General features: G+C 45.3%; 1 protein-coding gene across 1 annotated transcript in view; it reads right to left on the reverse strand.

The window, feature by feature from the left end:
- cdkl5 (cyclin dependent kinase like 5) overlaps positions 1–13,676 on the reverse strand; it is a 36,712-nt gene that overhangs the window by 11,008 nt on the left and 12,028 nt on the right. The window contains exons 4-13 of the mRNA XM_056608029.1: positions 12,382–12,427; positions 11,471–11,607; positions 8,429–8,549; positions 7,811–7,870; positions 5,973–6,063; positions 4,511–4,613; positions 3,291–3,377; positions 2,065–2,145; positions 1,288–1,457; positions 1–73 (exon numbers count right to left, since the gene is read on the reverse strand). The exon at positions 1–73 is cut by the window's left edge and continues 847 nt beyond it. Coding sequence (XP_056464004.1) covers positions 1–73; positions 1,288–1,457; positions 2,065–2,145; positions 3,291–3,377; positions 4,511–4,613; positions 5,973–6,063; positions 7,811–7,870; positions 8,429–8,549; positions 11,471–11,607; positions 12,382–12,427 — 969 coding nt within the window. The remainder of the gene's footprint in view (positions 74–1,287; positions 1,458–2,064; positions 2,146–3,290; positions 3,378–4,510; positions 4,614–5,972; positions 6,064–7,810; positions 7,871–8,428; positions 8,550–11,470; positions 11,608–12,381; positions 12,428–13,676) is intronic.

Here is a 13,676-nt window from a genome sequence, read left to right on the forward strand (position 1 = left end):
GTCACCGTGGCGCGGGAGGCTGGAACATTCTTTACTGTTGGAGTGCCGGTGGCTGGTGCTCTTAGCGTGATTCCTGGGGACACAGGAACAACAATAAACTAAAATGAATAACTAATAACAACAACAATCTATTGGTTGGCCTGTTGAACATACTACTCTAAGAATTTAAAAACGATCAGGTTTCTCATGAAGTGGCAAAGAATCATTGAAGAGTCTCAAAGCAAAATGTCCTTTTCTCGGTTTTGGGACCTCAGTGGTGGAACGAGCTCCGTTCCACTCTCAGGACCGCACGAGTCGCTCACTATCTTCCGAAAAAAACCCCTCACCTGTTCAGAGTCCACCTCGACTCTGCATAGCCACCCTCCCCCTTCTGGCCACCATTGTACACTGTATTGTGTTGTGTTGTATTGTATTGTATTGTATTGTATTGTATTGAAGTACTTAACTGTGTAGCAATTGCAGTAGCTGCTATCATTGCTGTAACACGGGGAATTGGTTAGCTTAGCGATTGTTGTACTTTCATTTGGTTCTATGAACATCCTTTCTGTACCGACAGCGATATATTGATGCACTTCTTATGGCAAATGTACTTATTGTAAGTCGCTTTGAATAAAAGCGTCTGCTAAATGCCCGAAATGTAAATGTAAATGTAAATCTGTACGCCTGTTTCATGCCACCCATCATTCAGGCTGTTCTGTGGTACGACCAAGTCTTAAATAAGTGTACAAGTACATCGACCACTGAGCGAATATATTGGTGAAATAGAAAGAAGGCTTCTAGGTTTTCCAATGAGCTTCCAATGATCCAATGATCTTCTAACAATACTCACACATCTCAGGACAGACCTGCCTGGTAGGGACGGAGTTCTCCCCATGGTGGAGGTGGAGGTGGTGGAGGTGGTAGTGGTGAGGGTGGGGGCGGTACGACCTACCTGGTGGGGACAGTGTTCTCCCCGTGGTGGAGGTGGTGGGGGTGGTGGAGGTGGTAGTGGTGAGGGTGGGGGCGGTCAGACCTACCTGGTGGAGACAGTGTTCTCCCCGTGGTGGAGGTGGAGGTGGTGGAGGAGGTGGTGGAGGTGGTGAGGGTGGGGGCGGTCAGACCTACCTGGTGGGGACAGTGTTCTCCCCGTGGTGGAGGTGGAGGAGGTGGTGGAGGTGGAGGTGGTGAGGGTGGGGGGCGGTCAGACCTACCTGGTGGGGACAGTGTTCTCCCCGTGGTGGAGGTGGAGGTGGTGGAGGTGGAGGTGGTGGAGGTGGAGGTGGTGAGGGTGGGGGCGGTCAGACCTACCTGGTGGGGACAGTGTTCTCCCCGTGGTGGTGCGTCTTCCTCTTTGAGGAGCGAGGCGGGACCGGGGAGGTGGGCGGAGGTCTCTCCGTCGGCCTGAGGGGCTGGAAGGCCGGGTGGTTCAGACTCTGCTCCGTCAGGTAGCGCTCAGGCGGAGTCAGCAGCAACAAGTTCTGGAGGAGGAAGAGGAGGAGGAGGAGGAGGAGGAGAAGGAGGAAGAGGTGGAGTTTGAGTTTTCTCACCATACTAGTGTTTCTAGCTGTGAAACACAAGTTTGCGCTCGTAATAAATATCAGTCTGGCCTTCACTGGTTTGGAGGCCAGACTGATAATGATTCCCAAACATGGATGCAGCCTTATGTTGTTCATAAAGCTGCAGCCAATCAGAGAGTGACTATCTTTACTCTTGCCATACCCGGTTGGAAGCTAAGCAAAAACCTAATCTCCTCTGAGAAAAGCATTCTGTCCAGATATCTGTTAATCTTTGAACGTCTTTATTAAGTCTATTTATGATAAAAAACTGCCTTGAATGCTACACTTTCCTTTTTCGTCGTGAACTCAACTCCCTGCCGGGCGTTCTGATTGGAGGGGGGGGGGTCAAACTGAGTCTTGAGGTCAAACTGAGTCTAGCCGTATCTATCAAAAGGTTTGGTTGAACCAAAACGATACAGACAACCACACCAGCGATGGAGCCTGAACATATGGCTCCCTTTCTCACCTCCCTCTCTCTATTTGTGATGACTATAAATAAGGAGCGGAAAGGATAGCTATGTGGTCTCACCTTCATCAGGTCCAACATGAGGCCACTCAGGATGGCCAGGTACCTTCTCTCCAACGTCTGGGGGTGAGACACCGAGGGGAACTGGAGGGAGAGAGGGAGGGAGGGAGAGTTATATAGAGAACATATAGGATGAAGAAAGAGAGAGAGAGAGATTGGAGAAATAGACAACTAAGAGAGGAAAAAGCAAGGGAGAGGAAGAGTGAGAGATTGTGAGAAAGAGAGAGAGAGAGAGAGAGAGAGAGAGAGAGAGAGAGAGAGAGAGAGAGAGAGAGAGAGAGATAGATGAAGAGCGAGACAGAGAGAGAGAGAGGGATGAAGAGACAGAGGCAGTAAGGCAAAGACAGATCGAGATAAAGAGAGGCGATTATTATTTTTGGTGTGTTCCGATTCAATGTGGTTTAGCAATATGTGCTAATCCACTAAACACCTGGCTGGTGATCCAGCTCCTCAGATCCCACTCCACGACATCTACGTAACCGTGCATGAACACAAACCCCCACACACACACTCACACACGAATACATTCATGGACACACAAACAGAAACCTACGGGCACACACACATACACACGTACTTACCCACGCAAAAACACATATATGCATGGCACACAAACCCACTCACAAAGATACTAACCCACACGAGCATGCATACATACAAGCATGCATCCACACACACACACACACACACACACACACACACACACACACACACACACACACACACACACACACACACACACACACACACACACACACACACACACACACACACACACACACACACACACGTGTTGGGTCCTTTGGGGACGCGTTTCCTAGCTGCTTTAGTTCATCAGCCAATCATGAGTCATAGAAATCCACTCGGTCACGGAGCAGAAAGCCGGGCAATCAGGAGGGAGGGAGGGGGCGAGGGGGAGATGGGGAGATGGGGGAGAGAGAGAACGAGAGAATGGGGGAGTGACAGGACTTAATAGTGAAAGAAAAGGGGAGGGGGACGGAGAGGTCCAGCGAGAAGAGAGTCGGGGAATGGAATAAATAAGAGCAATAAAAAGAGAGACAGAGAGATCTGAAGGATCAAGGGCAGAGAGAGAGAGAGAGAGAGAGAGAGGTAGAGAGGTAGAGAGGTAGAGAGGTAGAGAGGTAGAGAGGTAGAGAGAGAGAGAGAGAGAGAGAGAGAGAGAGAGAGAGAGAGAGAGAGAGAGAGAGAGACCTAAGGGCCAGTCCTACCCTGATTCCATGGAAGCGTGGGTTGTTGTAGAAGAGTTTCATCTGCTCAGCGGGGAGTGGCCCAAGAACCTTCTGGATGGTGAAGAGCTGAGAACACACAGAGGAGAACCCATGGTAACCTCGAAGAACCAGACATGAAGATGAACCATGAAGAACATGAGAAACCCAGAGAAACAAAACATATGGAACCAGACTGAAGACCCAAACAGACAAACTAGTGGGAATGGTAAGTACACAGTACACAGAACAGAAAACAGCAATACGCTGCAGCACATGTCAGATATTTGCTAAAGTAGCTGTAAAGTACAGTACTATTTCATTATTTACAATGGAAGAATACTACATAGTAACAGTCAGTTGGCTCAAAGCCTGATGAGTGCCGCCTCTCAAGTTGCCCCACCCCTACACCTGCTTCCTAAGGACATGTTTCTAAAGAACCCCGTCTTAGATCTTAAAGGGACAATCATTAACACTGACACTGATTGTTTAAATTTGTAGTGCAGTCCACATTCCCAATATTGGAGAGAACTGTGTGTGTCCCCCCCCCATATTTTTAGAAAATTATAGACCAGCTGCATCTGTCTGGTAATCTTTCAGGGCTCAAAGCTGTCTCTATCTCTCTAATGCAACTCCAATAATTACAACTGTTTAACGAAAAGATGATAAGGCTTTTAGGGTTGGGTATAATCTGGGAATTCTCAGTTCATCCAGAAAATTGCTTGTCACATGGCTTCAGCACGCTGTGTTTGTGTTAAAATCTGTTTCAGAAATTGTACTCTGAGACCAGTGAAACACTCCGATCCGGAATGGAGATTTCAATGGAGAGCATTCTAGCATTGATGTTTGAGGAGTTCAGGTTAGTATTTTCACTGAGCATGACTCCTTAATCTCTGATGACATATAATGCTAATTTTATGATTAGGTTATGTATATTTGTTTCATATTCCTCCTCGAGTATATAGTCTGGTGTGTGAGACTAGGATAAAGGTGTCTCCTTGAAATCCATACATTGTGTGACATTGACGTATCAGCAGTCTATCCATCACAGAAAATAAAAGAGAGCTGAAAATGCTGAAAATACATCCGTGTTGTGTGTGTGAGTCTGGTGCTCCAGCACCCCCTAGTGGCCACTGTCTGAACAGGTGTAAGAGAGCCGGTGCAGGAGCGCTGGGCAGGGAGCCCTGGTGGGAGGGAGGGGGGGTCTGGTTCTTCTCACTGACCTGGTCTATCTCACTCTCCCCAGGGAACAGGGGCTGGCCGTCGCTCAGCTCCCCCAGAATGCACCCCACCGACCACATGTCCACCGCCTTCCCATATGGGGCGCTGGGAGAGAGAGAGAGAGAGAGAGAGAGAGAGAGAGAGAGAGAGAGAGAGAGAGAGAGAGAGAGAGAGAGAGAGAGAGAGAGAGGACAATAACCTTAATTACTCATAGCCAACACACAGACGGACAGAGACTGACTGAGAAACAGTTAGATAGATAGCAAGATAGATAGATACATACATACATACATACATACATACATACATACATACATACATACATACATACATACATACATACATACATACATACATACATACATACATACATACATACATACATACATACATACATACATACATACATACATACATACATACATACATACATACATACATACATACATACATACATACATACATACATACATACATACATAAGACAGATAGTGGCCACTCAAAGTGCTTTACAATATTGTCTCCCATTCATTCCCATTCGCTCACCCATTCGTACACTGAGCGCGGTGCAAGGCATGCAAAGCAACAGTCAGCTGCTCAGGAGCAGACAGGTCGAGGTGTCTTGCTCAGGGACTTAAATCGGTAACACAAGTACCAAAGTGATTGCAGATAACAACCATATTAATGATAATAATAGTATGGATCTTAGTGTTCATATTCGAGCTGAAACAGGGTGTAATCACTTACACTTCAATGCAGATAATAACTGTATAATTCTAATAGCAGTTCCAATGTGAATGCAGATAATAACATTAATCACAGCGTCTGATGTCTGACGCCGAGGAGACGATCAGGACAGCGATGAAGAAGGAGTTGAAGAGAGAGGCGCATCTTGGCCAGGAAGTGCTGACAGGAGGAGCAGGCTGAGTGTGTGTGTGTGTGTGTGTGTGTGTGTGTGTGTGTGTGTGTGTGTGTGTGTGTGTGTGTGTGTGTGTGTGTGTGTGTGCGTGTGTGTGCGTGTGTGTGTGCGTGTGCGTGTGTGTGTGCGTGTGCGTGTGTGTGTGTGTGTGTGTGCGTGTGTGAGTGTGAGTGTGTATGGATCAGGCCCTATTTGAACACTGCCTATGTAAACCTTCCATAGCGTCTTCTTAATCTGGATGCAGCTGCCCAACACTACACTGTCTCTCAGTATGGAAAGAGCAGTATAGGTGTTGACTCCCAGCACAAAGGTTCTGGGTTCGATCCCCGATGTGCGCAGTCTCCCTGTAGGTTGTCCTTGAGCTGCCCTGACCCCTACCTGCCCTAGAATGACAGCCGCTGCATTGTGCTTTGGATGAAAGCATCTGAATCATACTCCTAGTAAAATGTATGCAATGCATTCATGTCACAATCAAACAAAGCCAGGTTAAAACAGATCAAGACACACACACGCACGCACGCACGCACGCACACACACACACTCACCCGAGCAGCAGTTCAGGAGAACGGTACCATCTTGTTGCAACATACTCAGTGTAGTTGGCGTCTGTCCCTTCTGACAGGTTACGAGCAAAGCCTGAGTCACAGAGACAAGATAGATCTTTTACTTTATAGAATATAGTAGCATGACTCGACAAGAACAATTCGATATTCAAGGGAAGGAAGAAGTAACAAAAGGTTTTGCATCATAACAAAAACAACAACCGTCCTTTGCTTTCAGTTTATCGTAGACAGCTGTGTCTGAGCTTTGTCACGGTAAGTAGTGAAAGGTGTCTGATCTGTGCTATTGACAGGACAAACCCCCCTCAAGGGAGTGATTGGACTGGCATATCGTATCGATTCATGGTTTGATGTACCACAGCAGAAATATGATTATTAATGAGTTTGTATAAATATAGCACTTTTTAAAAAGTTAAATGTTTACCAAAAAAAACAATTTTATTTTTACAAAGTGCGCTAGGACAGTGATTCTCAACTGGAGGGCATTTTGTAACCAGAGCATACGTGTGTCAAAACTTGAATCTTAAGAAGAAAGTCCATGAATTAAATAATGTAAACTTAAAATTAAAAATAACCCTAACCCTTAAAAATGATTCCTTTGAGTTTAGCCCCAATTGTTGCAGCTTAAGTCACACATAAAACCAAGTTCGTTTTTTGGTCCACGATAAACAATACCTCTAAATAATAGATACTGCATCATCAACAAGAGAACAACTACGTTCGCACAATGCGGCCATGAAGCCTACTTTGAGCAATCAACTAATTCTGATATGGCGGCTTTTATGAGATTTTGGTGTATCAGAAGTGTGGGTCCATTTTAAGGGTGTAGATATCGCAATTAAGCCAAGGCCAGCTCTGACAGTGAATAACAACCACATCTCACTGACTCAGTACTAACATGGGTGCTATGACGACGCATAGATAGCTAAACAGCTTATAAAACTCCACCAATATGTGGAAATATCTCAATATACAATTAAACAACCAGACAATGTATTTATATAAAATGCATCAATAGTGCGTGTACATCGGAACGCATCATGGGGCTTTTGTTAGCGATACTATTTGTAAACACAGCCATTTTGAGTTCACAAATTGCATTTTGCTAATGAAAACTATGTTTTGCCACGTCTCACACGAGAACCGGCAGAATACGGCAGCTTCAAACACAACAATGTCTCCCATAATAACCAATTACCTCACAATGAATTACTAAACAATGGCCAAAAGATGATTACTTCCAATACATTCCTACACACCTATGTTTCCAAAGGGAGGCGGTCTCAGATATGGGGCATCACTATAAGTGTGTACAGTAATATATACACGCAGTGTGTGTACAGTGTGTTCTGTACATACATTATGCCCTGTAAGTACAGTACGATATACACGCAGTGTGTACAGTGTGTTTTGTACATACTTTATGCCCTGTAAGTACAGTACGATATACCCGCAGTGTGTGTACAGTGTGTTTTGTACATACTTTATGCCCTGTAAGTACAGTACGATATACCCGCAGTGTGTGTACAGTGTGTTTTGTACATACTTTATGCCCTGTAAGTACAGTACGATATACACGCAGTGTGTGTACAGTGTGTTTTGTACATACTTTATGTCCTGTAAGTACAGTACGATATACACGCAGTGTGTGTACAGTGTGTTCTGTACATATTTTATGCCCTGTAAGTACATTACGATATACACGCAGTGTGTGTACAGTGTGTTCTGTACATATTTTATGCCCTGTAAGTACAGTACTATATGCATGCAGTGTGTGTGCAGGAACCCAACCCTGCCCTGTGTAAGAAATTGACAGGGCTCACCGAAATCACAGAGTTTGAGGACATCCTCAGAGCTGATGAGCAGGTTTTCAGGCTTGATATCTTGGGAGGAACCAGAGAAAACACACATTGTTCTAATATTCTGAGCTAAATAATTCAAATATACGGATATAGGCCTGATACAGTTCACCATTTTCCTCTTTTAACCACCAACTCAACATCCATAGAACAAAATCGATAAAGTATGCATGTAGGATAATCAAGTAAGTACAACCACAATGACAGAAAAATAACGAAATTTAAATATTTGAATAATGCTATTAACAATAATAATTATAACAATGATAATAATAGTAATATGTTTTATACTACTACTACTAATAATAAAGAGGTATTTATTTGACTTATTTTATTTAGTAGATTCCCTGATTCACTGAATGTAACTGTTATCGGTAATTACTTGTATATAATCTTAAATAAAAACTAGGGCAATCCTCTTGATGCTTTTATGCAAAAGAAAATGAGCTCAGTAAACGTTGCCGTCTATATAAGTTGACCCACTTTACGTTTAAATACTTACGCTGGTTAACATACCTATGAAGCCAGTTTATATTTACATATATTACGATTCATGGAAATCTGGAGGGAACCGGAACCTACCTCTGTGGACGATCTCGTTCTTGTGACACCAGTGGATGGCCTTGATGAGCTGGTAGATATAGCTGCGGACCTTATCAGGGGGCGCCCCATTGGGTAGCTCCTCTAGGAGTTCTAGCATGTTCTGGAGAAACAGAAATGTCAACATACGCATGTTAATGTCATACGACGCAGCAGAAATGACTTGTCTCTGAGGGCACAAACGTTGACGTTTGTTGGCTTTATGTCCGCAAGTCTGCTATGGCAACCCCATGGTGCCCGCCGTACAAGCAGGCCTGCAATGTGAAAGCTGTCTGAACTGTCCACAGCTAACGCCATGAGATGCCTGTTAGCCAGGCTTTCCCAGGTGAGCCTAACGGAGGAACAGTTTTACACGACCGCTTCGTCTTGAGTGGACGGGGCTTGTACCAGCCCCCTGGAGGAACGTGCTTTGATTGGTTAGCGTACGGCCCAATGACATCGTCAACGTTCAGCTTCATCCGAACAGTTTTAAAACAGCTGTAGTTAAGATTCAGAAGTGGTGAAAAAAAGAGACCCGCTAGTAGGAAGATGCAAGCTTTTGAAATGAAAACAACCCCCAAAAAACATCCCCTCCCTCTCTCCTCCCTCTGTCACTATGTTTCTCAGCTATTGAGTTGTGTTACAAAAACACACCTGTATTGACAAGACAATTCTCCGAAACGAAAGATGTCCTGATTGTTTAGAAGTGAGGCGAGGGTGGTACAAATGAACCTCGGTAATTGCTCTCTCAAAGTCATTTCTAGCAAACTACATTCAATAACAGCTCTTAAATCCTACCAGCAGCATCTTTAAATGAAGAAGAAAACAAAATGTAGTTCTTCAACCTGAATGGACGGAGCATGGGGCACTCTCTCTACGTTACAGCGACCCCTGAGGAGATGTCTCCTAGCTGCAGCCACCCTCCAACATTGTCAAGTGCATGATGGGAAAACACACACACTGTGGCAACCCCGACCGTCGGCGGCTGAGATTCAGGAAGGAGATGCACCAAACAGGGTGTGGGTCAACGGGTTTTTAATCACGTTTTACCACACGTGCCAAAAAAGACACACATACATAGAAACACACACACACACACACACACACACACACACACACACACACACACATGGCCTGTCCAGATACCTTGGCAGCACGGTAGGAAATACCATTATTCAGCAGCGGTGGAGTTCAACGTGTCACGTTGCCTTGGTGATGCTATTTATGACTAAACGGACATTCTGACAGCAGGAAAACTAGACACAGTGGAATAGAGTTATTAGTCAACACTACGCACACACACACACACACACACACACACACACACACACACACACACACACACACACACACACACACACACACACACACACACACACACACACACACACACACACACACACAACCACACAGAGGATGTGAGTCATTTTAACACACTAACCGGAAGCACCTCCCCCCCCCCCCCCCCCCCCTCCAACCTGACATCTCGGTTGTCAAACCAACAGGTGATGTAATTAATTAACAGGTAATTGTACTAAATGAACAGGTGGTGTTAATCAGTGGTCCGACCCAGGGAGCGATGAGCCCTGGCGTTGGGCTGCTTTGTACGTCCTCCTCCCAGTGGTCATTATCTGTCGCTCACCGGCACTCTCTTGTTCCATGACAATTACTGCTGCACTAGTATCTGTACTCTGTCCCACTCTAGTCCCTGTTCTCTGTCCCTGGTCTCTGTACCTTAACTAGTCCCTGCACTAGGCTTTTAACTAGTCCTTGTACTAGTTCCCGTACTAATCCTTGTACTAGTCTCTGTACTAGTCCTTGTACTGTTTCCTGTACTCGTTCCTGTACTAGTCCCTTAACTAGTCTCTGTACTAGTCCCTGTACTTTTTCCTGTACTTGTCCCCGTACCGTTTCCTGTACTAGTCACTGTACTCTGTTCCCGTACTCTATCTCTGTACCCTGACCCACTTCCATGACAATGAAGTTACAGCTGATCATTTTTGCATGCAGTATGCAGTCTACATATTTTAAAGGCGCTGGTGCCTTTGTGGAGAGACCGTGAAGAAGGAGGGGAAAGTGGGTTTCACAGAACTTCTAACACCAGTGATCTATAAGGCTAGCCTGGATACCAGCCTGAACTCCGCCCACAAAATATTTGGTCTGGGAGATTCAGTCTGGAATTGAGCTCGTTGGGAGGTATTAGGTCAGATCAAAAAGTGATCTGACCAATCAAAATGTAAGGGCGGGCTTTATACGTTGATGGACAGATGATACACATTAACGTAATCAACCACGTCACCAAAGAGCGCTCAGCGCTTTTACTTTTTTTCCCAAAAATGCTGACCGTGTTGCCGATTTGTCCGTGTATCCTTAAATTCTTTTTCCAAAACAGGCATAAATCGTTTATGTCCATCTTCTTTTTCTACTTCTTCGAACGTGCGCTCAGTTGAGTTAGTTTGAGAATAGCTGTGCTTCGCACAACATACGTCACATACTACGTTGCTCTGATTGGTTTTAGGTCTATCCAATTGAGCGAAGAGGCATTTTCCTTCCTGGTTCCGCCCTATAATCACAGCCCAATGGTTCGGTCTCAGACTCATATTCTGACTAGAATTATGAGTATGACATCGCCAGGCTACTATAAGGCTGCAAAACAACTGAACCACATATATACAAAACCACAGAACTACAAAACCACAGAACCACAGACTAACTAAAAATACCGAACCAACAACCAACTGACCAACAGACCAACAGACCAACAGACCAACAGACCAACAGACCAACAGACCAACAGACCAACAGCCCAACAGACCAACAGACCAACGGACCAATAGACCAACAGAACCAACTAGATATGTTGGTCTGAGGTTCTGTTGGTTCAGTCACAAACCGATAGAACAGCAGAGCAAACTGAACCCACGGAACCAACGGAACAAACTGAACCCACAGAACCAACGGAAACAACTGAACCCACAGAACCAACGGAAACAACTGAACCCACAGACCCCAGTGAGCGTTCCTCCCTCCGCCGTGTCAGCTCACCCTCTCCACATATTCGAAGACGAGGTAGAGTTTCCCGCGACGGCGGAAGGCCTCCTTCAGCTCCACGATGTTGTCCTGCTTCAGGGTGCGCAGCATCTTGAGCTCCCGGAGCGTGGTCTCCTTGACCTCCTCATTCTCTGTGAGCGACGACATCAGGAGGGGGGGTGTAAACAAGAAGCTGCTGAGACTATTGGGACATTTACATTTAGGGCGTTTAGCAGACGCTTTTATCCAAAACGACTTACAATATGTACATTTGTCAGGAGAAAGAGAAACAACAATATATCCCTGTCGGAACAGTAAGGATGTTCATCGAACAAAGTGCCAAGCAATAACAATCGCTAGGTTAACCCATTCCCCGTACACCACAATAATAGCTAGGATAAGATGCTACACAATGCTAAGTGCTATTTTTAAGTGCAAGGACGTACAACATACAGTACAATAAGTGCGTAAGAGGGGTGTGTGTGTGTGTGTGTGTGTGTGGGGGGGGGGTTAAGGGGGTTAAGGGGGCTGGCTTTGCAGAGGGTCTTTGACGTTGTCGTCATCATAGTCATCACAAAGGGTGACAAAAAGCCACGACACACGGAGCAACTGTGTCTTCAAGCAAGGGGATAGTGACATCGCCCTTCATTAATTCAAATGGAAGTTATTGAACCAAAAAACTAACTTGGTTCCGTGTGTAACTTAATATTAGTTTTGATGTCACATACTCTCATTTTGTTTTCCTGTCATTTGGGGGCACAGACCAAATTGAAACGTAGGGCAGGATTACCTGGGGCCATGATGTCGTGATTGGAATGTTTTATTTTGTAGACTTGTGGTAACTTGCTTTGAACTAAAGCCTAAACAGTTTGAGGTTACATAGTGGAGCTTTGAGCGGTGTTGTCGGATTACGTTGTAGCACTCACCTTCGCTGTCCTTGAACTTCTTGATGGCCACCAGTTCATTGGTTTCCTGTCAAGATGAGAGCAGGAGTACATATTAGATAGATGGACAGATAGAGTGAGTCAGTGGGAGAGAGAGAGAGAGAGAGAGAGAGAGAGAGAGAGAGAGAGAGAGAGAGAGAGAGAGAGAGAGAGAGAGACGGAGAGAGAGCGCGAGAGAGGGAGAGAGAGAGAGAGAGAGAGAGAGAGAGAGAGAGAGACGGAGAGAGAGAGAGAGAGAGACGGAGAGAGAGAGAGAGAGAGAGCGCGAGAGGGAGAGAGAGAGAGAGAGAGAGACGCAAAGAGAGAGAGACGGAGAGAGAGATACGCAGAGAGACAAAGAGAGACGGAGAGAGAGAGCGCGAGAGAGGGAAAGAGAGAGAGAGAGAGAGAGAGAGAGAGAGAGAGAGACGGAGAGAGAGCGCGAGAGAGGGAGAGAGAGAGAGAGAGAGAGAGAGAGAGAGAGAGAGACGGAGAGAGAGAGAGAGAGAGACGGAGAGAGAGAGAGAGAGAGAGCGCGAGAGGGAGAGAGAGAGAGAGAGAGAGACGCAAAGAGAGAGAGACGGAGAGAGAGAGCGCGAGAGAGGGAAAGAGAGAGAGAGAGAGAGAGAGAGAGAGAGAGAGAGAGAGAGAGAGAGAGGGAGAGAGAGAAAGAAAGATTGATTGATGGATTAATTGATTGATTGATTGATTGATGGATGGATGGATAAATAGATGTGTGGGTCGGTGCATTGTAAGATGGGTGGATACATATATATAGATAAATAGAATGATATATATATATATAGATAGATAGATAGATAGATAGATAGATAGATAGATAGATAGACGGATAAAAGATAGAGGGAAATGGCGAAAGATTCAGTGGAATGACAGAGGAGGTGTGTGTGAGAGTGAGAGAGAATAAGAAAAAGAGAGGCAAGAGATATTGAAATGCATTTCCTGCCCACTCTAAACATAAAATATTTGCTGTGGATTCCTGCCCAAGTTTCCAGCCACTGCCAAGAGGAAAACCAAGCCAATTCACAGACACACACACACACACACACACACACACACACACACACACACACACACACACACACACACACACACACACACACACACACACACACACACACACACACACACACACACACACACACACACACACAATCACGAACAGGAATAACAGGCACACAGAGACAGGTACACAAAAAGAAATGCACACACAAGCAAAGATCACACACACAGAATACACACGCACACACAAACGACACACACACACGTACACACACACA

Source organism: Gadus chalcogrammus, chromosome 14, assembly GCF_026213295.1.
Source record: "Gadus chalcogrammus isolate NIFS_2021 chromosome 14, NIFS_Gcha_1.0, whole genome shotgun sequence".
In the NCBI taxonomy this organism is placed as follows: domain Eukaryota; kingdom Metazoa; phylum Chordata; class Actinopteri; order Gadiformes; family Gadidae; genus Gadus; species Gadus chalcogrammus.